Below are 24,117 nucleotides of genomic sequence, written 5' to 3'. Positions count from 1 at the left end.
CACTAGCAGGACCAATTTTTACCCCAGATCCTTACGTGGCCCTCTCAAGGATTGAACTCACAACTGTGGGTTTAACAGGCCAATGCTCAAACCACTGAGCTGTCCCTCCCACTGGCTCAGTTTATGAATTATGTTGTTATTTAATTTGTGTTGTATGGGAGCCCAGGCTATTGATGATGTGGCTGTGTCGATGTGCAATATTAGAGGTCCCTGCCTTGACTTGCATCCGACAAAGTGGGCATTCACCCACGAAAGCTCATCCTCCCAAACGTCTGTTAGTCTGTAAGGTGCCACAGGATTCTTTGCTGCCTTGAGGAAGTAAATGCAATTTACTTCTTTTAAATTATTTGTATTATCTTAGTGCCTAGGAGCCCCAGTCATGGACTAGAACCTGCAAACTAAACAGACCTCAGTGTAAAATACTCCCTGTAGAGAGGCGCTTGGAGCAGAATAAAAACTAAGCATCTGCCCCTGAGAGTTAGCAGCAGTACAGACGTGGACATATGGGACGTGTGGAGACTACAAGCCCCAGGATGCACTGCTGTTCGGGAGGGGAGGTGACTATTGCTTCCTGTGATGCCCTGGAGTGACTACATTTCCCAGCAGGCCCCGCGCCAGATCCAGTCACAGGACTGAGTGGAGAGATGGCGCATGGGTGTCTGGGAATTGTAGTCCCCAGGTTGACACTTTGCGGCCTGTCGCGATGCGTGCCTGGTTGCTGGGCTCAGCCGGGCGCCGGCTGCTGGCGGCACTGGGAGCCGGGGTCCCGGACGGAGCGGCCATGGCGGGGGGCAGCATGGGGCAGAGGATGGTCTGGGTGGATCTGGAGGTGAGGGGGCGCCGCGGGGCACCCCCCGCTGGGGGGGACGCAGATGGGCTGTGAGGGATGTTTCCATGGGGATGTGCCTGGCTGAGGGGGGCAGGATTGGGGGAGGGGTCCCCCATGTCAGGCAGGTGCCCGGGGGGGAAGGGGTCCCCCATGTCAGACACGTACCTGGCGGGGAGGGATCCCTCATGTCAGGCAGGTCCCCGGGGGGGAGGGGTCCCCCATGTCAGACACGTACCTGGCGGGGAGGGATCCCCCATGTCAGGCAGGTGCCGGGGTCCCCCATGTCAGGCAGGTGCCCGGGGGGGAGGGGTCCCCCATATCAGACATGTACCTGGCGGGGAGGGATCCCCCATGTCAGGCAGGTGCCCGGGGGGGAAGGGGTCCCCCATGTCAGACACGTACCTGGCGGGGAGGGATCCCTCATGTCAGGCAGGTCCCCGGGGGGGAGGGGTCCCCCATGTCAGACACGTACCTGGCGGGGAGGGATCCCCCATGTCAGGCAGGTCCCCGGGGGGGAGGGGTCCCCCATGTCAGACACGTACCTGGCGGGGAGGGATCCCCCATGTCAGGCAGGTGCCACGGTCCCCCATGTCAGGCAGGTGCCCAGGGGGGGAGGGGTCCCCCATGTCAGGCATGTACCTGGCGGGGAGGGATCCCCCATGTCAGGCAGGTGCCGGGGTCCCCCATGTCAGGCAGGTGCCCGGGGGGGAGGGGTCCCCCATATCAGACATGTACCTGGCGGGGAGGGATCCCCCATGTCAGGCAGGTGCCGGGGTCCCCCATGTCAGGCAGGGGCCCGGGGGGAGGGGTCCCCCCATGTCAGACATGTACGTGGCGGGGAGGGATCCCCCATGTCAGGCAGGTGCCAAGGTCCCCCATGTCAGGCAGGGGCCCGGGGGGGGAGAGGTCCCCCATGTCAGACATGTACCTGGCGGGGAGGGATCCCCCATGTCAGGCAGGGGCCTGGCGGGGAGGGATCCCCCATGTCAGGTGCCGGGATCCACCATGTCAGGCAGGTACCGGGGCGAGGGGGGGGGTCGTCGCACTTGGAGGGAAGTGTGCAAGGGGAAAGCTAGGCTGGGTGTCAGGAGGAGATCCCTACCCCTGGGGACTGCGTAGAGGTGGCATTGCCTGGGGTGTTTAAGACTTGGCTGGACAGAGCACAGGGAAACACACCTCAGAGACCAAGCCTGGGTCTGGGTTGGCTCCCTGCACTAACAGAGCCTTTCCCTCTCTTTGATCCTGCCAGGCTGTAGGTTGGCCTGCACCTTGCTGCTTCAGATGGCAGGGAAGCATCCCATTCAGATTCAGGCCCAGGGGGTTCCAGCTGTCGAGGTCTCTTTTCTAGTTATGGCTGAGCAGTTCTGCTCTACATTCACTCTCCAAGTATTTGCACAGCCCACTGAGAAGCTTTGGAAAATTTCCTTTCCTTTCTTAGTTTGGCAAACACTGATTATTTCCCTTCTACTGATGATTAAAATCAGTGCAAAGCATTTGTGAAAAAACCCAAACATTACAGCAGTGTTAGCCCAACTCTGGGATTAAAATGTTGTTAAGACATACATTCCCTGCAAAGTATAAAACATAGCTCTTCTCTCTTCTTACAATTGTTGCTTCTGTCTTTGCAGATGACCGGACTGGACATAGAGAAGGACCAGATCATTGAGATGGCTTGTCTCATAACTGATTCTGATTTAAACATTTTGGCTGAGGTAGGTTAGAGTTTGGTGTCAGTGTGTACTGGCATACATCTGATTACTAGCTCCGGGTACTCTTACTTTGTTATAATTGAAGGTTCATCTGCCCATTAAGTTAGAGTGGAATATTTTTATCTTTGATGTTTTGTGAACCATCTGGCTAACAAGCAGCCAGCATGGTATGTGCCCTTTCATAAGTACAGTTTCCAGATGAGTGCAGCCTGTGGAATGGAATACGAGTCAAACAGCAATTTATAGTACACACTTTTGAGATCTGTTTGGATTGTGGCTGTGTGTAAAATGTTACTGGCAGATATCCTGTATTTTTGAACAACCTTGTTGACAGTGTAGCATGTCACTTTTGAGTACTGTAAGGTTTGCCAGCTGCTGACTCCAAAATGCCTGTTTTTAAGATGTGATTATAACCTGGAAGATGTCCCTGTAAAATTGGCAGTATCTTACTGAACAGACCTGTGCTTCCTCTTTACACATTATGAGTCATATGTTCTTGCTTTAGTGACAAGAATAAGGTTTCACTACTACTTAAAGCTGCAAAATACACACAGTGCTGGGAGAGGCAACCGGATTCAGTTCTGACTCATGGATCATTGCTTGTCAAATAAGTTCCAGTTACAGAATCCAATCAAATGTTGCATGAGCCTGAAAGAACCTGACTTGATATTCACATTCCAGATTGAGTTATCGACTGTGTAAGAAAGAACACCGCTATGCCTTTTCATTTGTAGACTAAGAAAACTTGATGTTAGAAGCCATTGAGAGATGAATTGGAACCACAGGCTACTATCCATACAGAATCACTTGATAGTTTATACCAGGAGGTCGGGGAGGCATTTCCCACCACATGGGTTTTACGATTGCTGTGCAGAGCAAGATTGGCAGCTTTCTTGTAATTTCCTTAAAGCTAGAGGTGTCAACAGGAGGTAGACAGATTCCTCTGATAAGCTTTAGAATTTTTTTTTTTTTAGGATTTGATTACTATTTTTTTCTCATTAACAGGGTCCCAACCTGATTATAAACCAGCCAGATGAGTTGCTGGATGGCATGTCAGAATGGTGTAAAGAGCATCATGGGAAGGTAAAGGTTCTAGAGTAATAGTACTAGAATCACTGTTTCCTTGTAACTAGTAGCAGCTTTATAATTCTTAATCTCAAAATTGTTAGGTGCTATATGAGCACTTTAGAGACAGTTCCTGTTCTGAAGAGCTTACATTCTAAATATAGATGACAAAAGGTGGGAGAAAGGAAATATCCCCATTTTACAGATGAGGAACTGAGGCAGAGAGAGGTTGTGATTTGCCCAGGATCTCACAAAAAGTCCATGTCAGAACTGAAAATTGAGTCCAGATCTTCTGAGATCCAGTCCAGTGCCTTAACCACAAGACTAACCTGAAACAGACTATCCAAAGGTTTCAGAGTAGCAGCCGTGTTAGTCTGTATCCACAAAAAGAACAGGAGCACTTGTGGCACCTTAGAGACTAACAAATTTATTTGAGCATAAGCTTTCGTGGGCTACAGCCCCACTTCTTCGGATGCACTGAAGCCCACAAAAGCTTATGCTCAAATAAATTTGTTAGTCTGTAAGGTGCCGCAAGTACTCCTGTTCTTTTTGAGACTATCCAAAGGGCCATAACAACTTTGACTTGCAGCAACTTTGAACAGGCCTTGAAGATTTTACTAGACACCTTCTAGCTAGAGAAATAAACCTACCAACAATGGCTGATGTGAAAGATAGTGAGGCCACCAGGGGCTGCTGCTTGGGAAAGCTCTGAGCAGCAGTGTGAAACTCACATGATTCTTGTTAGTTCTACTGATGCTCACAGGTTCTGGATTTAAGCAGCTATACTGACCAGCATCTTGTCTGGTTCACAATGCTATCATCTGTCCCTTAGCTAGGATTGAAGTGGGTAAACACTGGTGCATTTGGTAAAATGTTAAGACCTTCTACAAGGTTAAATTTAAGAGTTAAGCTGTCATCTTTTTTTAATGCTTCTGGGCATTAAATGTGCCATTAGTTGGTTACTGTTTCAGTTATTGATTTCTAGGTAACATTTGACTGCTACTTAAATATGCTAGAAGTATTTTTAAATAATGGTAAATATTTGATTGGTGATGGATGCCTCTTTCTTGCAGTCTGGCCTTACTAAGGCAGTGAAAGAAAGTACAATTTCATTGCAGCAAGCAGAGTATGAATTTCTGTCCTTTGTACGACAGCAAACACCCCCCGGCCTCTGTCCTCTTGCAGGTAAAATGTGTACTTATATTTTTAATACTAATAAAATCAATCCTCCTTTCGTTCCCAGTGGGGCTTTGAAAAGCCTGTTAATACACAATGCAGGAGTGATTTAGTCTCCTACCTGGAGATCTGCATGGAATCAAATTTCATTAAGCAGGGAAAGTTTAGCATTAGATATCATCCATTTTATAAATTGCCTGAAGCAAATATTACGTATGGATTTCTGAAAATCCCCATAGATCTGCAGGAAACTTAAATTCCTGTTACTAGTAATATTTCATTATACATTTATGTCATTACTGGTGTGACTTAGTGTTCTTAGCCTTTTGTGAATGCAAAAGAAAAATAGGGAACTAACTGCAGATACGAATCCAATCAACCTCTAAGTGCTGCTATTCTGAATGTCCTGTTACTTGATGGTGACTCAGAACGCTGACTCAGAGAGGTCAAAATGATGACCTGAGGAAAATATATTAAACAAACAGTAAAGCTTATTTACCCTTAGTGGAAAACCTGGTTGTTTGTGTAATATTTTTACTTTTATTGAAATAATAATGTTTGTGACACAGAAATTGTAGAGGAAGTAATTGAGGAATTTAATGCAGAGAGATTATATATTTAAACCACACAGAAGTGATCCCAGAATGGAAATCAGACAGAAACCTTTAAAATCATATTTATTGGAACATGAGACCTATGACCTGACTGAAAACATTTAGAAGTCGTATGTGATTTCCTCAGTCTGCATAGCCTACCTCTAGTTCAAATGTAATTCACTGTAGCTTCGTAAAGTCTTTGACAGGAATATCTGTTTTGTCTTTTTCTAGGAAACTCTGTTCATGCAGATAAGAAGTTTCTTGACAAATATATGCCTCAGTTCATGAGGCACCTTCATTACAGGATAATTGATGTGAGCACTGTCAAAGAACTTTGCAGGTAAATACCATACAAAGTTAGTGTAAAAAGATCTAAGGAGCTCTAGTTATATTTTACTAATTTTCTTCTAAAACAATAGAGGAGGACAGCAGGGAAAGAGCGGTGTGCAGCCATTTAGTTCTTTCAGATATTCCACTTGGATCAAACAGAAAAAGGACAAGGACCTACTTACTGAACTGCATGCAGAGTGGGGAGGTGTTTAGCTCTCACATGGATTATATTATTTTGATGCTTATAACAGTAACTTTTCTGTATGACAGTGAAATTCAAATTTTTGCACTGAAGAGACATTTCCCATTGTAGCACACCCAAAGAGACCTCTGCCTATTTATTTAAGATGTATGGATTTAAAACTCAATTTCTTCCATATACAGGCGCTGGTATCCAGAAGAATTTGAATTTGCACCAAAGAAGGTGGCTTCTCATAGGTGAGACTTCCACTATTGCCTTTAATGTAGTACATTTGTCATATCTTTAAGCTACAGTACTCTCTTCTACTAGAATATGGAGCATACCAATTTCTCTGAAAACGTGACCTGTTAGTTCTATTGCCAATGGCCCTGGAAGTCTAATTCTGTTCCTTGCCATATCCCTCTTTTTAACATCTGATTATTTCAAAAAAAAGTTACTCCGTAAAAATACAGAAAACAGAAGTAATTTATTATCCATTAATGACTCGCTCAGTTTACTGAGCCAAGATATTTGTCCTGACAAATACATGTTCACAGCACTTACATACCACAGTGCTAAGTATCTGAGAAAAAACTAAGATAGAACATTAATAAGTTTTGTATTGAAGCAAAGCTGTTACCAGAGGACCAGTAGTGAAAGCAGAGGACTGGGAATTGGGAGATTGGGTTTGTGATGTATTGATGCCTGTTTCCCTATCTGTGAAGTGGAGTTAACCTTGATTTACCACCTAACTGTGTTCCGAGACATAGTTAACATTGATAACTTGCTTTCAGATCCTCAGATGAAAGGTGCCGTGTAGTAGAAAGTATTAACACTTTCTCTTAGATTGTAAGCTTTTCAGGCCCAGCACCATGAATCTGATCCAAAATCCTGTGGAGTCTATGTGAGTTTTGCTATTGACGTCAATAGGGGCAGGATTGGTCCCCATGTTTTTCTGAATACTGTGCCTAGGACAGCGAGGCCTCAGTTCTGACTTAAGCCTCTGGGTACTATTGTAATATAAACATTTCCTTTGTTTGTTTATTTCATAAATAAAGATCTGAAAACACAACTTGTCTGGCAGATTGCTGCTGCTATACAAAGTGGAGCAATAAAGCTCTATTGGCTCAACAGGCGTGATGGCAGTTTTAACTCATTCCCATTGGGAAACGAAGCAACTATGACTTAGCATAAATAGGAAGCCAACAGGAACAGTACTGAGATGCCTTCCCTCTGGGCGCATAACTACATTGGCAGATGGTCCCTTTTACATCAAAAAGTTAAAATGAGCATAAGTTATTTTTACTGCTTAATTTTACTGCCTCTTGAAAGCTCTCCTGTTTTAGGATAAGGCACAGTTCTTTCATGCAGGGATGGAGAAAAGTTGTTGCTAATTGCATGGGAATCTTCAGAAAAAGGAGTAACTGAACCTTCAAGTACCTCTTTCCCTAGCTCTCTGATGCATGGACTCTGTAAGATGGGCACATGAAGGCCCAGGGTTCAAAGGGAGCAGCCTGCATCATAGCCAGGCCTTTGCCTTCTAAAGCCTGGCGTATTGCAGAAGGTGATTCCCAGCCATTCCATCCTACCACTAAAGATTGGTGTTTAAAACTGTCGTGCATTAAAATACAAAGATGGCTAGGGAGGTTATAGATACATTTTGGTTACTGCTGATGCTTGCTGGATGCTGGCATGTTTCTGGCACAGTTTCAGGAAGCATTTGTTGGAATGAAACATCATCATCAAGTACAGATTGGCTGATGGTGCCCTGATTTCAGGATCTTCTGGAATCTGGTATTTAGCTATAGCTTTACTTAGATTTCAGAGTGACTGGAATCTAGGTCCTGATTTGATTTTTTTGTTTGTTGTTTTTTACTCAATACTGTTCTTGACAACTGTCCTTTTCTAATAATTATTATGGTACGTTAGAGGCCCTACCTGAAGTCAGAGTCCATTTGTGCTAGGCACTGTACAAATACATAAGGAGAGCCCCAAAGAGTTTGCATAGACCAGACAAAGGGTGGGAGGAGAAACAGAGAGGTAAAGCAATTTGCTCAGGGTCTCTCAGCAGCTAATTGGCCAAATCAGGAATAGAATCCGGGTCTCTTGAGTCCTTGTCCATTGTTAGGCATCTCAGACTAATACCAATACTTGTTTTAATAGCTGAAGTCGTGCAGTGATTTAACAAACAAAAGTGGGTAAACTAACCTTTTTGGTTTTCAGGCCAGGTAGTGTTAAATTCCATATTCATCAACGTGAACATGTTCGACTCAGTTTACCTGCCTTTACCTCAACTACACTAGACTCATAGGACTGGAAGGGACCTCTGGAGGTCATCTAGTCCAGTCCTCTGGAGTCATGGAATCTATTGACTTGCTAGAGCCTATGCCTTGCATAATAGCACAAACCAATAAGTAATGTGTTACTTCCTTGCATGCCTGTCCTGCTGAACTTTTATTGTTTCCTGTATTACTCAGTCTAGTGAAGGTGGTTTTATTACTGACAGATTTGTGCATGATATATTTCTCAGTGTTCTACTTTTTTTTTTTGTTTTTGTTTTTACACAGTTTGGAATTTGCAAAATGCATCAGAATCCAAATTTAGCCTGAGTGTTTGTGCATTTTGAAACCTTCCTTAATTCTCTTGCAGAGCACTCGATGACATCAGGGAAAGCATCAAAGAACTTCAGTTCTACAGAAATAGCATCTTCAAGAGGAAAACAGATGAAAAGAAAAGAAAATTAATAGAAAATGGAGAAAGTGATAAAACTGTGAGCTGATCTTCCATCTCACAATGCCATCCCATAGTATCCACTGGATGTATCTCCCGTTGTTTTTCTGTTCACCAGTGTTTAAGGAAGAGGCTTCTTTCAGTTTCCTTGTTTTTTAATCATTAGGAAAGCAGCAGTAATTCAGACTTCTGTCTGCTTTAACATGTCTGAGCTGTGAATTTGCCATTTAAGTCTCAGCAGCTCCTTTGTTTGTATGTACCAGGTCACTTGTGCTCTTTGATACATCTCTTCATTTACTTCTAGATGCACTCTTTTGTTACAAAATAAAACCAGTTCTGCTGAAAGATTTTTTTTACACCTTCTCTTTTCTTTTGCAGCAGCCTTGGTTATAAGACTTTGTATATTCATCTAAAAGGTGAACAGCCTCTCTCAGATTTTCAAAATAAAATGTTATGGGAAATATATTGCATCCTACGGCAGTCATACATGTGTGTGCTTAACAAGAATTCCTCTGTAAAATACACAGTGCCATTTGAAGACAGACTGAACATGTGCATCACTTAATGTAGCCTGATGAGCAGTGGCCTTCTATGCTTGTGGTGTCAAAGGTATGATCAGCTTATCTCTTGACAGCTAATTCAAGTAACAAGCTCTTTTTAGTTCCATGGTGGACATTTATCCACTTAACAAAACTCTCACGCAGGCAGCAGTCTGTGCTCAAAGGATGCTAGGGAGGAGCTGCACAAAAAGCTGATTTGTGATCAAGCAGATGAAATTTCAATATAAAAAATATAAAGGCTGCAGGCCAGGAATGAAGTGCGTTGGCATGATAAGCAGGTCAGCCTGTAATACTCATTTTAAAAGAATTTATGGTTAGAACATGTCCAGTTTTCACAGGCTGTTCCTGTGGCTAGGAAACAGCTAAATGAGTCCATGGACTTCTCTGCTCTTTGGATCAGACATTAGAAGAGGATGCTGCTGCCATTTAACTTGTCGATGTGACCACAAGTCCATGCTAACCCATAAATAAGCTAGGGTGTTATTTAACAGATGTATGTTAAACCTATTCATTTGATTCCTAACAACATGATACTTTGCCTCCAGATTTTGCTTTGAATTCCATATCTGTATTTATTTGTATTATGGTAGCTCCCAATCAAGATCAAGCCCTGCTATACTAGACTCTTACTCAATAAATGAAACTTACTTGAAACCACAAGGTCACAGATTCCAGTTGACATATGCCTTGTTCATTCTCAGTTTACTCAAGGTGAGCCACTTTTAACAACATTTTGAGTGGGCCTGGTCTGATTTCAAGTTTCTCTTGAAATTCCTAAGCAGATGCATTTGTCCTGCCTTTGAATTGTCTACTGAACAAGTCACATACCTTTACTGATACATAAATGTACATTAAGTATGATAAAATTGGTCACTTAAAATTAGTAATGGAAAGTAAAATAAATATTCCCTAGCCAAGTGTTTTGCTATTGAAAGGAAATGTAAACAAGGGGTATGGCTACACTGGCGATTTGCAGCGCTGGAAAGCCTCCACCAGCGCTGCAATTAGTAAGTGGCCACACCTGCAGGGCACTTCCAGCGCTGCAACTCCCTGGCTGCAGCGCTGGCCGTACACCTCACTCGGCATGGGGAATAAAGATTCCAGCGCTGGTGCTGCAGCGCTGGTCATCAAGTGTGGCCACACACCAGCGCTGTGATTGGCCTCCAGGGTATAAGGTGTATCCCAGAATGCTTTTATAAATTACTCTCTTTGTTTTGTTATGCAGCCTCTCTTTGTTTTGTTGTGAACGAGCTCCGATCGGAGCTCCGAACAAACAGAGCTCCTGTTTGCTGTGATCATCTGTACCTGGCTGTAAACAATCAAATGAGAGGCAGGCAGGGAGAGTGAATGAAACAGAACGGAGCCGATCGGAGCTCCGTTGAACTGCTTATCTAAAAAAACAAACACTGATCACAGCAAACAGGAGCTATCTGTACCTGGCTGTGAACGATCAAATGAGAGGCAGGGGAAACAGCGTTGGATGCAGGGTTCGCAAACATTTTGTGATTTTTCCAATCTCTCTCTTCCCCGCTCCCTGTCACAGTACACCACAGGGAGTGAGTGAAACAGCGGGGAGCCCGTGTTGGAGGCAGGCTGTTTGCAATTAAGAGTTAAGACTAAGGGCTCATGAACATTTTGTGATTTTTCCAATCCAGGAAGCTAACACACAGTGTTGGCTCCAAAAATCCACTCTATCTTCCCCGCTCCCTGTCACAGTACACCACCCTCCACCCCCCTCTTTTGAAAAGCACGTTGTTGCATTTGAATGCTGGGATAGCTGCCCATAATGCAGCACTCCCAACAGCGCTGCTAATACTGCAAATGTGGCCACACACCAGCGCTGGTAGCTGTGAGTGTGGCCACACACCAGCGCTGCTCCTACACAGCTGGATGACCAGCGCTGCAAACTACCAGCGCTGCAAACCGTAAGTGTAGCCATACCCAAGGTAAAACAAAAGCTACCACTTACCAGAAAGCAGAAGCCTAACAAATGCAATGCTATTAGACAAGGAAAAGAGCCACTGCTATAATTTTGATTCTAAGGGCTTGGCTACACTTACACTTCAAAGCGCTGCCGCGGTAGCGCTTTGAAGCGCTAAGTGTAGTCAAAGCGCCAGCGCTGGGAGAAAGCTCTCCCAGCGCTGTCCGTACTCCACCTCCCTGTGGGGAATAACGGACAGTGCTGGGAGCGCGGCTCCCAGCGCTGGGGCTTTGACTACACTGGCGCTTTGTAGCACCGCAATTTGCAGCGCTGCAGAGGGTGTGTTTTCATACCCTGCTGCAGCGCTGCAAATTTGTAAGTGTAGCCAAGGCCTAAGAAAACAGAGCTTAATATCATTTAACCTAATAGGGAAAACCTACTGTTTGCTCTCTTTGTGAAATACTCAATCCACTGACACTGTTGAATCTCCCATAAGGTAAGTCAATTTTTCTCTTCAAACAAGTATTAATTTGAGCCCTAGTTGTGAAGTTTAGATATGTTGCAGAAAGCAGGCTTCCACCTGTTTTGCCTGATAAAGCCACTGGGGAAAGGGGATCTCCTGCTAATCTGGCATTTTTCATTTGATAATATCTTGCTGACTGACAAAATGAGTGACAAATGTCAGCAGGTCATGTCTATGGTTGAAAATAGGCATTAATAAGAAAATTTTAGTGGCAGTACAATCCCTAGCACCTTCTCATGTCTACACGGAAGTCTTACAAATGAGAAAACCCTATGAAGTTGTAGATATTAGCCACTGGAGGGAGACTCATACAATGTGTGACTGTAACAAAAGTACATTAGTAAAAAGAGTTGATTCAAGCATTTATGTAAAGGTTACAGCATGTACATTCACTTAGATCACACTATAACTCAGCATTTGTGCCAAGGTTCATGAGATGGAACCGCCAGAGCAGGGGAGTGGAAGTCAGGACTCCCAGATCCTATTTGCAGTTATTGATTTGTTGATAAGTCGCTTTCGGACAACACTTTTGAACTTGAATGGCTAAAATGAGGCAACCTTCCTGCAGAAAATGTGGCTTGGTTTCAAGGGACTGGAATCAGAGCCCCTGAAAAATCAAACCACTGATTTAGGTGACTAACTTGAGGCACTTAAAAGTTTGCAAATTTTAGCCTTAACGTCTCTCAGTCAATCTATTGCCACATTTGCAAAATGAGTATTAACCCATCACACAAGCCTTAATGTTTGTAAAGAGCTCTGGAGACGTATAAAGTTACTGATGAGTGGTTATTCTACTGCTTGTGTCAAATACAGAGGGTGGGGGCATTTCACTGGTGTGCAGGATTCCTGTAAAAATAGCAGTTAAAGATAGACAAGATCTCGCTCTTTGTAGAAATTTATAACGTGCTCATTTCCAGATTATCCTGGCACTAGCTGACCTGGCAGGACATGCAGGCTAGCCAGATTGCTGGTCACGTTCAGAATAGGAAGCTGAGAGTGGCTTACTGTATTCCCTTATCTACATGCATGTTTCCACTTGCACACATAGGTTTCCCACCCCCTTTTTCAACTCCATTTATTGCATGTGACTTTGCCATTACTCCTGGCATGTGCAAATGGATGGCTTAGGCCCTGAACCTCTAAAAATTTATGCACATGCTTAACAGACTTCAAAGATATTATTTATTGCCTAAAGGATTTTTTGTTTTAAGGATCAAGCCCTTAGAAAGCAGTAGATTCAGTGCTCTACAAAAAATAATTTAAAAAAACCCTATATGTGCACCATATGGTCATATTTATTTGATCATTTAAGCACTGGTTAATTTGAGTATTTGTTTAATTTACTCAAACCCTCAGGAATCAAATAACTTGTTTTCAAAATAATACATCGTCCCCCTTTAATTTGATCCTTTGGGGGGGTTAGTATGGTCATTGGCTTTAGGAAGTTGCTATGCACTTAGTAAGGAAAGACTAAACTGTGAAAAGGAGAAGAAAAACTGTTCCAGGAAAACTGCTGTAATGTTAATCGATGACTACAACTAAAAGTTGCCTTATTCAGACTGGGCTAGTGGCATTGTAAGCCCTAGCATGTGTTATGATCTGTCGCTGGGAGGTCTGTTGTTAACAAGACAAGCCGCCTAGTGAGTTAAAGGGATGGTCACACCTAAAGTCTGAAGGAATTGCACCATCAAATTATTTGTATTAACTCTTAGTACTCATATCAATCAGCCCCACGGAGACATCCAACTGACCCACGCACCCTTTTCTCAGGTTTGGCTCAAGGTTCAGCAGACTGCCTTATGGCAAGTAGACTGGCTGCTTGAATCAAGATGGGACATTGTATGCAGGGACTTGGAGCCTCTACCAGCCATGCCTCAATATTAGGGTCACCAGATATCCTGATTTTATCAGGACAGTGCTGATATTTGGGGCTTCATCTTATATAGGTGCCTATTACCACCCACCCCCTGGCCCAATTTTTCATGCTTGCTATCTGGTCACCCTACTCAGTATAGAAGATGGAGATGGCTGCAAGCTGATCCATTTCATACAGAACAAGTCTTTAGGCTCTTAGCACAACAACAGTGCGGCAGTTGATTGGCAGAGTCTTGCATGACCCCTGTTCTACCACATGGTTAATTTGAAGGAGGGTCATGTTCCACCTTGATTCCCCTGACAGTACTCTGGCACTGCAATATACACCCCCAAATATGCACCGACACCGTAAGCCGACAGCTCACTCATCCGTTTATTGCGTTTGCTGTACGGTGTTTAGAGTTGTTCTTGTAACACATTCCACAGAAGCAAAGCTGCACGTTACCACATGACATCAGTTTGTTTGGAGTGCAGCATTCCTGGGCCATTAGGGAACTGTTTCTCTTCCTTTCCAAATCCATTAAACAATAGAAGTGAAATAAGGACAAGTGTTAAGGGCTGGAAAGCATGCTGCTACTTGAACTTCTTGGCCAGAGCTTTGTGAGTCAATTTGGCAGCATAAACTGCACTAAACTAAAGACCTGTTAGTGGCATACCACTAGCTGCTAATATTTGAGACAACTCAGAGGAAGGGGGGGGTGGGTGTCCAGCCGTTAGTACAGGGCTGGCCAGAGGATTCAGGGGGTCTGTGGTCTGCGGCGGCGGGGGGCCCCCGCTGCCGAATTGCCGCCAAAGACCCGGAGCAGAAGAAACTCCAGAGGTCCGGCCCCCACGAGAGTTTTCCGGAGCCCCCGGAGCGAGTGAAGGACCCTGCTCCAGGGCCTCCGAAAAACTCTCATGGGGGCCCCTGCAGGGCCCAAGGCCTGGGGCAAATTGCCCCACTTGCCCCCCCCCCCCCCCCGGGTGTTAGTCTGGAATACAGGAGACCCACTTTCGAGTTCACCACAGACTTTCCGTGCAACCTTGGCCAAATCATTTAGTCTCTGATCCCCATCTGTAAACAAGGACACTAGCACTTCCCTTTCCTGTTGGGTGTGGTGAGGATAAATACGGTACATATGTTTAGAATGGCAATATTTCAGGTTTTCAGCACAACGGGGGAATTAACCTACTTTGTCCTGGATCGGATCCATTGTGGCTCTTTATTCACTACCATAGAAAGGCTGTGAGGATGCTTGCTTATACATTTTCACCAATCTCCTCTCTTTCAAAGGCTACCACTAAAGCTAGAAAGAGAAGATAATAACCACTAATTCTTCCAGCCAGTCTGAATCTTAAAACTGGTGAAGACATTGGCTTAACAGAAGCTGGGGGGGGGAGGGGCGAAACAGTGTACTATGGTGATATCTTTAATCTGATTCTTTTTGTAATGAGTAAATTATTGTGTCATTGCTAATCACTGTCAAATCTTTGAAATTGTGATGATTTTTAATTTTTTTGTTTTTGTTTTTTTACACAAATTTCAAACTTTTCCATATTTTTTGATTAACTTTCAAAGTATCAACTTTTGGAGGAGGAAGATTATTTTTTGGGGGCTGAAGGGGATTGGTGAAATTTCCCTTTGTTCTCCCAACCAGCTCGACTCAAGTGCTCTGTTCTCAAATTATAGCCTGTTTTTCATTTTAGATAAATATCAGATACCACATGTACATTAAAACACATTGATTTGGTTCCCAACCACATGATCTGGTGGGTGAATTTTGTGGCATATGCTATAGTCATAGACCAGGCATCAATGATACCCACCTTCAGACCCTGAAAAACAGGGCCGGGGCAACCATTTAGGCAAACTAGGCAGCCACCTAGGGCGCCTAGTGGTTGGGGGGCGCCTAAAAGCCCGCTCAGGCGAGGAGGTGAAGTGGAGGTCAGCTGGGGCGGGGGGCGCAGGGAGGGCTGCCCGCAGTAACGGGGAGGGGGGGAAGAGGCACAGGGGAACCGCTTCCCGCCCCAGATCACCTCCACTCCACCTCCTCAGCTGAGCACACAACCTCCACTTTAAGTCTCCTCCAATCAGCTCCACATGCCTGGGAGGGGAGGAGAATTAGAGCCACGCTGGCGTGCTCAGCGGAGGAGAGCTGGGGCGGGCTCCCCAGGCAGGGTTAGCTGCCGTAGATGGGGTGAGTCTCCCCGGGTGGGGTTAGCTGCCGCGAAACTTCCTTCACCGGCCCTGCTGAAAAATGTCTGCCATTGCCATATATTGGACATATTCATGAATGTCACTGAATTGCTCCACGTCTATATGCATCTCCTTGGTGTTTTCTGCTTTGATGATTACTTTTGGGTCAGGGATCTAAGTAGAAGGCGTGGGATGGCTTTGTGAACATCGATCACCCTCCTGATGAAAGCATCAATAGGGCAGGAGCTAAAGTGCAGGCCCAGCTTTATGGCCATGTCTTTCTGTCCCACTAACCTGTTGATTTCATGTGTGGTGATGTCATCTTTTTATGAAAAAGAATGAGAAAGACACACAAAGGGGTGCCCACGAATCTCTCACTGAATTTCAATCTTCCTCTCCTTATCCATTGCCACATGGGTCTTGAACCATCCATTCCAGTCGTGCTCAAAGACCTTCAGAGAGCTAACAAAGGAGAAACAAGTGGGATTTTAAACCACTGATTTTGTCACCATTTCCCTCATTTTAAAGAATGGATTCAACTATTCACAGTGGGTGAAATTCACCCCTCGTGCAGAGGGCCAGCTTAAGGCTTGTATGCACCACTAAACACAAAACTCCCATTGATTCCAAGGGGCCAGAATCTCACCCAAAAGGAGGAATTCACCCTTGCCATGGAGGAGTTGGCCTCTCTGTGAAGACCTGAAACAGAATTTCCTTGAACCTTGGATGGGTAAAGAGTAGAATTCTGTTATTAATTATTATTATTAATAATCATGTTTTATGGCAGTGCCTAAGAGCCAGCAAACACAGAATTTCAGACAGTCCCTGTAGGGGGTGTGTGTGTCTCTGTGATCTATCATGCACATGGGTCTGGGGAAGTGTGGCCGCACCTGTGCCCCATTTTACCCCTTCCTTCCCCCGCCCTCCAGTGCAGCAGTCTCAGCTTTGGCTGGTTGTGAAGCTGCTCCTACCAGCTGGAGTCTCCAGCTGACACAGTTTCAGACCTGCACTGCAGTACTTCCTTATTTTTCCATCTAGCAACACTACAAGAGATCCTGCTTCTGGCTTTCCCTTTCCACTTTGAACACTGATTCTCCTAGTCTGTAGCTAGAATTTACTACCAATTGATCATCCTTAATTTAAGGTAAGCTACAAAGCAACAGAATGGAATAATGTAGCCTCCAAGTACTTCATGTAAGGGCAAATAGTTTAAGAAACTCATCAATACCAGTTAGAAAGACCCCCGCAAATTTCAGTGGGTGAAAGGAGAGGCCAAAGAGACCTGAATGCTACTAAAATTCTAGCATGAGTTCTGAAATTAACATCTAGGAAGAATGTACTCATCATGCCTTCAAACCCTCCTTAAAACTCTTGTTTGCTGCGATGCCGAAAAACAACTTAACAACCTCTAGGCTACTGGTGTGCTGAGATCACTGCCCCCCATGTATGACCTGAATGGTGGGCTTCCCCACCATTCAGTCTCTAGCCACCCATTGTTTCTTAGCTTGTAAGCTCTTTTGGGGTAGGAACTGCCTTTGGGTGCGTGTTTGCACAGCACCTAGAGTCACAGTTCAGGGCAACTTGGTACAGCAAGAGCATCCACTCTCAGGCTTCCAGCTGTTGCTTCTCTTGCGTGGAGACCCACTTCTCTCCCTTCTGATCAGGGTGCATCCAGGCTGAAGAGTTCCCTGCCTTCACTGAATTATTCTCAGCAACAGACTCCGCTTAAGGAGGCCTACTTCCCTTCCTGTCAGAGACTAACAGAGTAATCACCCATATTATAAGGTACCACACAGCACTTTCCATGCAAGCCTATTTTATTCTTAGGTAAAAGCACTACAGAGAAAACACATAAAAACATGAAAGAACACAGTACACACTTGCTTAGAAGTTTTCTAGAGCTCACCCAACTCTAACCTGGGTTCTGGCAGGAGCAGTCCTTCTAAGCCCCACTCAAGGGGCTTCCTTGTGGGTTCAAGGTCCACACAGCTTCAGCGCTGAACAAGCAGCCTCACAGGTTTAGCCTCTCCTTCACAAGGTTCTGGGGACTTTCAGCTAGGGCTTCCAAGAACAGATAATTAGCATGCAATTGGTTTTCCTCCCCAGGGCATAGCTTCAAAAAGGATGGATTTGAAGTGGGTCATTTGCGTTCCCCTCACCTCCAGACATTTCCTAGGGAATCTACCTTATATGCATTACCCCAAAAAGTCCTTTGCGGTTCCTAACGTTTACATTAGTCAAGTTACATACAATCCTACAACAGCTCAAACAATTGTATTTTTAATACAATGGACCCAAAGTTATTATACCTAGTTCACTAGGTTTAACTTAATTCAACAAAGTTTATCTTAATTCTGTAACGTTTGTCCTGGACATTGCAGCATATGGCCAGCCTGTCACTCCTAGAACACTCTGTGACCAGAGCTCCTAGGTGCTACCTCAACACGAATAATAATTATAACAATCCTCCACTTCCAGATTGGCCTCAGTGAAGCTACACATATTTACACCAGCGGCAGACCTGATCTTTGTGCTAGAACACTGTTGGATTGGGTCAGAAAAGGGACGTTATAAAAATGGTTGTACCTTTTTCAGCACAACTGTGCCACACGTCTCTTATGTTACTGACAAAAGCAAGCTTTTACTAGCACTATCAAACCCGGCACTACCTTTCACATCATCAGAGCTGTCAGCTAAGTTCTAATTGAAGAATCTATCACTGGTGATGAGCAAGGTAGCTTTGCAAAGCCCAGACTCAGGTCACAGAACTGGTCAGAAAAAAAAATTATTTTTTGACGTGTGAACAGAGTAAATATTATGTGACAATCACTGAAAGAAAATGTATGTGGAGCCCCATCCTGTTATTTTTCAGAGGAAATCAGCACTTTAGAGTGTTGCAACATGCACTATTGTAACACGAGGTGCTGATTTGAGACTCCTGGAATTACAAGAACAGGGAAAGATTGTCAACCTGAACTTCCCATGCAGAACAAAAACCTGTCACTTATATGCTAATGCTGCGTAAGCAGCATACGTTTTACATACTGGACTTTTATGAGATCATATATTGACTTACATGAATTAATCTAAAAATGGCTTTTCACATATCACTGTCCTCATGCATATAAATGTAATCTGCTAAATACAGGAAGCAAAAGTCAGATTAAAATGAAGAATATCACCCAGACAGAAATAATAAGATGTCTGGGATTATTCCCCTGCCTGCACAATTCCCATTAACATTTATACAGACACTGACTGGACAGCTGGTGCTGCTACTAGGAAATCTACATGAGACCAGAATTTGGGATGTAAGTAGCTTTGTTCAATATAGACCATGCTAAGAGGCTGTTATGAAGCATTTCATTTCTGAAGGCAGCTGGAACGACTCTTCTGAGTCCCCTAACCCAACAAAATCTGTCCTCCACAAGTCATGTCTTTTCAATCCATCAGACAAACCTTAAGGTCCAGATCAGCCACCCTTTGCAGGCAATACAGCTTCAAAAACTCTCTGAAGAGCTGGGAAACAGTCGTAAGTCTCTAGCCCTTCAGTTCTTCCTCTAAATCTACCACACATGAAAAGGAGGCGGGTGTGTGCAGTGTTCAAGGCAGTCGTCCGTAGCTGCTTCCTGAGCTGACGAGGCAAATCTGGAAAGGAAATCTCCCATATGACTGATGTTCTGCTGCAAAGAGTGGCAAAAAGTCAAGCACAAATTCTCCTAATTGGTCAGCTTTGCAGGATTAGCGGGGCTCTAAGCATCACTGAAGTCTGGTCTCTGTGTAAGAAGATCCACTGATACACAGGTCTACTGGAATAACAGGGCTATGGTTCAGGAGTAACCCGTATTGGAGCTGCTTTGTGGTAACTAAGGCCTGGAAGAAAGAGGGATCAGACTAAGATACTCTTTCAGAGCTACCTTAGGAAGGACCCAGGCCTGGAATTAGAAAGCTGTGGTCAGGATTGGGGTCTGGCTAAGTAAGGTGGCTTTCACATCAGCTGCTTACTTGATACATAGCCCTAGGCAGTGCCATCACTCAGTCCCCCATTTTAATGAGCCTCCTAGTCACATAATGAGCTTTGACAAAGAGCCCTGCTTCTCCAGCCAGAGAATCTGAGTAAACGGTTCCATTGCCCACCATCCTGGAGGGGATATAACTGAATCCATCTTAATGGCCCAAAAGCTGCTCTCATCCAACCTACATTTACTCTAGTATTATCTTATTGGTTCCAGTGGAGTTCCCCTGGGTCTACACTAGTGTAAACGAGACCAGAATCAGCCCCAATGAGTGTTTGCTTCCTTTAACCCTGCAGGAAGGCAAATCTGGGTCCAATGCATTTCACTCACCCCTTAGCACAGTAAATTCCTCAGCGCAGGGGCTCATCTTTTGCACTTCTCTGTAAAGGGCCAGGCAAGCCTATTATGGGCAATATGGTAGCATCCAGAGGCCCCAATTTGGAGCAGGCCCCCATTTTTCTGGGTACCATACAAACATATAAGACAGCATCTGCCTCTAGGAGCTTATGGTCTAAATGAGGTCAAGCCATGGCTCAGGGAGTGCCGTGCCAAGAGGGCTGCTTAAAAACAAGGCTGCACAGATTAGCTGGCTTTACTTTTTATTCTTGCTTGTTTGAGTTCTGTATGAACCAAGCAGGAGATTTTAAATGGCTCTCCAACAAGCCACACCTGACTGGCATCATGAGGCAGTTTAACTACAGGCAATATGATAGAGCTAGAGCTGCTGTGCTAGTTCCTTTAGAAACAAGCTAATATGTGGCTTTTTACTCCATGTTCCTGCTTGTGTTTCTCAGGCAATTTTCCTTTTTTGGCCATTGAAAGCAGCAGGACTCCTGAGAAACTCCCCTCCTAGTTCTGTATTCGTGTCTGTTCTCTGTATATTTGGGGAACAATCATGGCTGATGGGAGGGAGGGAGAACCTTGTGTTAAACCTCTCAAGAGCCTCACAATAGTCCTAGGGCATATCAGAGTTGGAATATTCCTTTAAATGGTTTGTGAGCCCTCTAGTACCACTCCCCACAAAGCACCAGTGTGTTTATGTGGCTAGGCCTCAGTAGCTTGCATGTATTAAGTCAATGTGGTGATTTGGAACCCCTGTGTTTCCCTGCAGTTTCTACCTATTATGCTACATAAAGAGCAAAAGACGCACAAGTTCTAATCCTGAAAGTTGGTCTATGACCATGAGGCACCTTGCAGGATGAAGCAGGACCTGAAATGCCTCTTATCTGAAGGAGCAAGCTAGAATGCTTTCATTTCCCCCCCCCCTGCATTTCCCCACCACACACCCTAACTGGTTAGGCTGGTTAAAGAGAGGGTGCAGACTTCTTTATCCTAGTATTTAACAGCCCTTATCCCCAGCTGTTCTTTCTTGCCTGGCTCCCTTTCTTTAACTGGTGCAATTTTTCTATTGCAAGAGCTATGTTCATTTTACCCACCACACCAAACAAAAAGTGGGTGTGTGGAAGGCAGTCTATTTATAAACTAATTTCCCTCCTAAACCAGTGGGTCTATCAGAAGAGGGCAGGGCTAGGCTATATAGTTCTGGCCATGGTAGTAGCCAGTCCAGATTAGATCAGGGAAAGGCAGCTTGGGTTCCTTATTCCAGGTTGTCTGAGGGCTGATTGAAATACTAGACCTTTGGAGGTATTGTGAATCTGGTGAGCTACAGGACCCCTTTCCCCACCTCTTAAACATTCAGGAGGGTACAGGGGAAGGTATGACTCCCCCACAACTCAGGGAGCTGGGCAGACCCTGGAGAAGCTGCTCCAAAGGGGGAAAACCTACCTCCTTGGGAGCACAGCCAGCAATCCAGTGTGCCTGCTTCCTTCCTTAGGGTCAAGGCTACTGTGGGGCTGGGCATGGGAACAGGTGCCCCTCAGAGTGGCTGTGATTGGGAGAGAATAGCTAGCAGAGAGCAGGTATTTGAGAGGTTGCTGTGCAGTGAGATAGAGAAGTAGCAGTGGGAATAGGGATTAAAGACAGCTCCTCCATGTGGGTGCTAGGAGGAAACCACCCAGCACCTGCAGGGGAGCAGGGTAGGCTGAGGAGTGGCATAGACACACATGTACTGGAGAAGCTACCTCAGCTCAGGTGAGGAAGAACTGAGTGCAGAAGTAACTCTGCCTAACACTATGGGGTGGCCGGATGAAAACTGGGGAGGGTTCTTATGACTAGGCACATCCCTGGCAGTGGAGCAGGCAGAATCTGAGGGGACAGGAGATGTGTGATGGTTCTGTAGCCATCAAACTGCAGCAGCAGGATTGTCTGGATGAGCCAGTCTTCTGGAGCCCATTAAAGGCAGAGGAGCTCTGAACGAGCCATTCAATTGCTGGGTGGGGCAACTGCACTTGACATTCCCCTCTGTAGTTCAGGGCACCCACAGCTGTTGCCTTTCTGGGGCTGACCTGTGTCTCTCTCCCTTCTGAGCAGACAATTCCCAGGCTGTACAGGTCCCTGCCTTCACTATGTATTTCCCTATGAAGACAGTCTGCCTAAACAGGCCTGCTTGCTTTCTCTTCAGAGACTGAGCACAGGGGGTTTGCGCAGACATAAGTTACCACACAGCTCTTTCTAAGCAAGCCTACTTTATAATGCTTTTCACCTTAAGAATAGAGAAAACACTAAGAGAACCTACATGCAGGCTAATACTCTTACCAGAGTTCAGACAGGGGCTCTGGCAGGATAACTCCTTCAACAGCCCCCTCCATCTTAGGGCTCTCCTTGTGGTAACGAGTTCATCACAGCTTCAGCTCAGAACAAGCAGCCAGTCTGGGGCCTCATTGGGCCCAGGCCTTCCATTTCTGCCCTAAGGATTGGGGCCCTCCATGGATCAGCAGTCTTGTCCATTGGCTGGGTGAGGAAGAGGGCCCTGAGCCAGTCTAAACACAGGTTATTTATCCAAGAGTCTCTGCTGGAGAATCCAGGTTGAACTAGTATATGCATCTCTCTCCAGGAAGTGGCCTCAGAGGCTGATAATGGAGGAGGTTCATTAGCATCTCCTGTCCCTGCTGGAAAAGGTACATAAAATGCCCCAACCCCCCATACACATTTTGACTACAATATACCCCAAAGGTATGAATCCTAATTTGATACTTAAGCATCTAAATCTAAATGTATCTTTAAATCTGGCCCCAAGGCACTGTTGGAACTGGGACTTAGGCTCCTGAATCAGCTGAGGGCTCTTTTGAAAACTGTACTCACTGTGGCCCAGTTACTGGCTTTAAGGTTCACAAATAGTTTCTCAGCCTTGATGAAGGGACATTCTGTGATCTCGGGAACCAGAAGAGAATGCAAATAGCTTGACCGCATGAGCTCTTCAGCAGGATTTCCAGAACAAAATGGTTTCAAACTTTGAATAAGTTTTCAATATCTGAACTGGCTCTCACAACCCTTTGAGGTTTCCCCCATCAGTATCTCCTGCACTGTCAAAAGCCTCATTCCCACAGAATCTAAAACAAGATCTCCTAGCCCCACTCAGGCATTACCTACGGCCTCCATTTGCAAAGGGTTTCAAAGGATTAGCTGCACTGATCTCACCAACTCCTAAACCCTCTTCAAGCCTTTGAAAATGCAGTGAATTATTTTCTAATATAAATACCTGTTAGAGGCCCTTTTTCAAGATGCTGAGATATGAATCTGGCTTTTTGCTGTCTTCAGGTAGGTAAAAGCCTCACAAGGCCCATTGTGAGGTTTAATACAGGAGAATGTCTCTGGATCTCTTTGGTCTAGCCATTGACATAATTCAGCCTTTGTAGTTAGATTAAGACCACATTCAGTGTGAACAGCCAATGTTCCACTGGCAATCAGGACCACGAAAGGTATTTTTTTCATACCCTTTCATCCATGCTCTCTGCAGGACAGAAATTGTCCTTTACTGGGAGTGGATGAGCAAGAGGGAAACTGCAACTCTGCCCTCCCAAAATCAAGTGAAATTAACCAATTGTTATAATCGTCAATGTGTTCAGACACTCTGGCCTGGAGTTTAAAGAAATATATTCTTGCTCACAACAAATCTGCTCCATATTTCTTCCTTTTGCCTAAGCAATCATACAGATTAAGTCAATAGTTAAGAGGTTTCCACTGCAGTAGGTGGTGATGTGGTTTAATACAACAGCCATGCTCTGCTTAGCATGTCAGGGAAAGAGATATGAGATATTAGCCCATCCATTTTCTTGAGGACATCCTTTAGTTCCTGTTCTGTTTCCATCAGTCAGATTGCAGACTGCAATGCACAATGCATCATACTTCCATGGCCAGCTCAGGTTCCCATTGGACTGGATGGCAAAAACCTCTATTAACTTCAATGGCAGCAAGATTTACTGCCAAGCTTCTCTGTGACATTACTACTTCACATAACACAAGAACTAGGGGGTCACCAAATGAAATTAATAGGCAGCAGGTTTAAAACAAAAGAATTTCTTTACACAAAG

At 44.9% G+C, this 24,117-nt stretch overlaps 2 protein-coding genes across 2 annotated transcripts; one reads left to right on the top strand and one right to left on the bottom strand.

The window, feature by feature from the left end:
- The first annotated feature begins 678 nt into the window (after positions 1 to 678).
- On the top strand, positions 679 to 8,972 carry REXO2 (RNA exonuclease 2). Its single transcript, XM_044996934.1, has 7 exons — positions 679 to 829; positions 2,458 to 2,541; positions 3,544 to 3,621; positions 4,677 to 4,788; positions 5,607 to 5,715; positions 6,090 to 6,143; positions 8,536 to 8,972. The coding sequence occupies exons 1-7, from the start codon at positions 704 to 706 to the stop codon at positions 8,663 to 8,665; spliced, it is 693 nt and encodes a 230-aa protein (XP_044852869.1). The 5' UTR covers positions 679 to 703; the 3' UTR covers positions 8,666 to 8,972.
- A 5,494-nt stretch (positions 8,973 to 14,466) lies between these two features.
- Positions 14,467 to 23,805, bottom strand: NXPE1 (neurexophilin and PC-esterase domain family member 1). Its single transcript, XM_044996717.1, is given in 10 exon segments — positions 14,467 to 15,256; positions 15,259 to 15,307; positions 15,723 to 15,844; positions 15,847 to 16,133; positions 19,242 to 19,354; positions 22,889 to 22,957; positions 23,336 to 23,491; positions 23,493 to 23,626; positions 23,629 to 23,748; positions 23,751 to 23,805. Coding segments are annotated over 10 exon segments (1,155 nt in total). The 3' UTR covers positions 14,467 to 15,206.
- Between the last annotated feature and the right edge of the window lie 312 nt (positions 23,806 to 24,117).

Source organism: Mauremys mutica, chromosome 22, assembly GCF_020497125.1.
Source record: "Mauremys mutica isolate MM-2020 ecotype Southern chromosome 22, ASM2049712v1, whole genome shotgun sequence".
NCBI lineage: Eukaryota > Metazoa > Chordata > Testudines > Geoemydidae > Mauremys > Mauremys mutica.
This window is presented reverse-complemented; position numbering and strand designations above follow the sequence as displayed.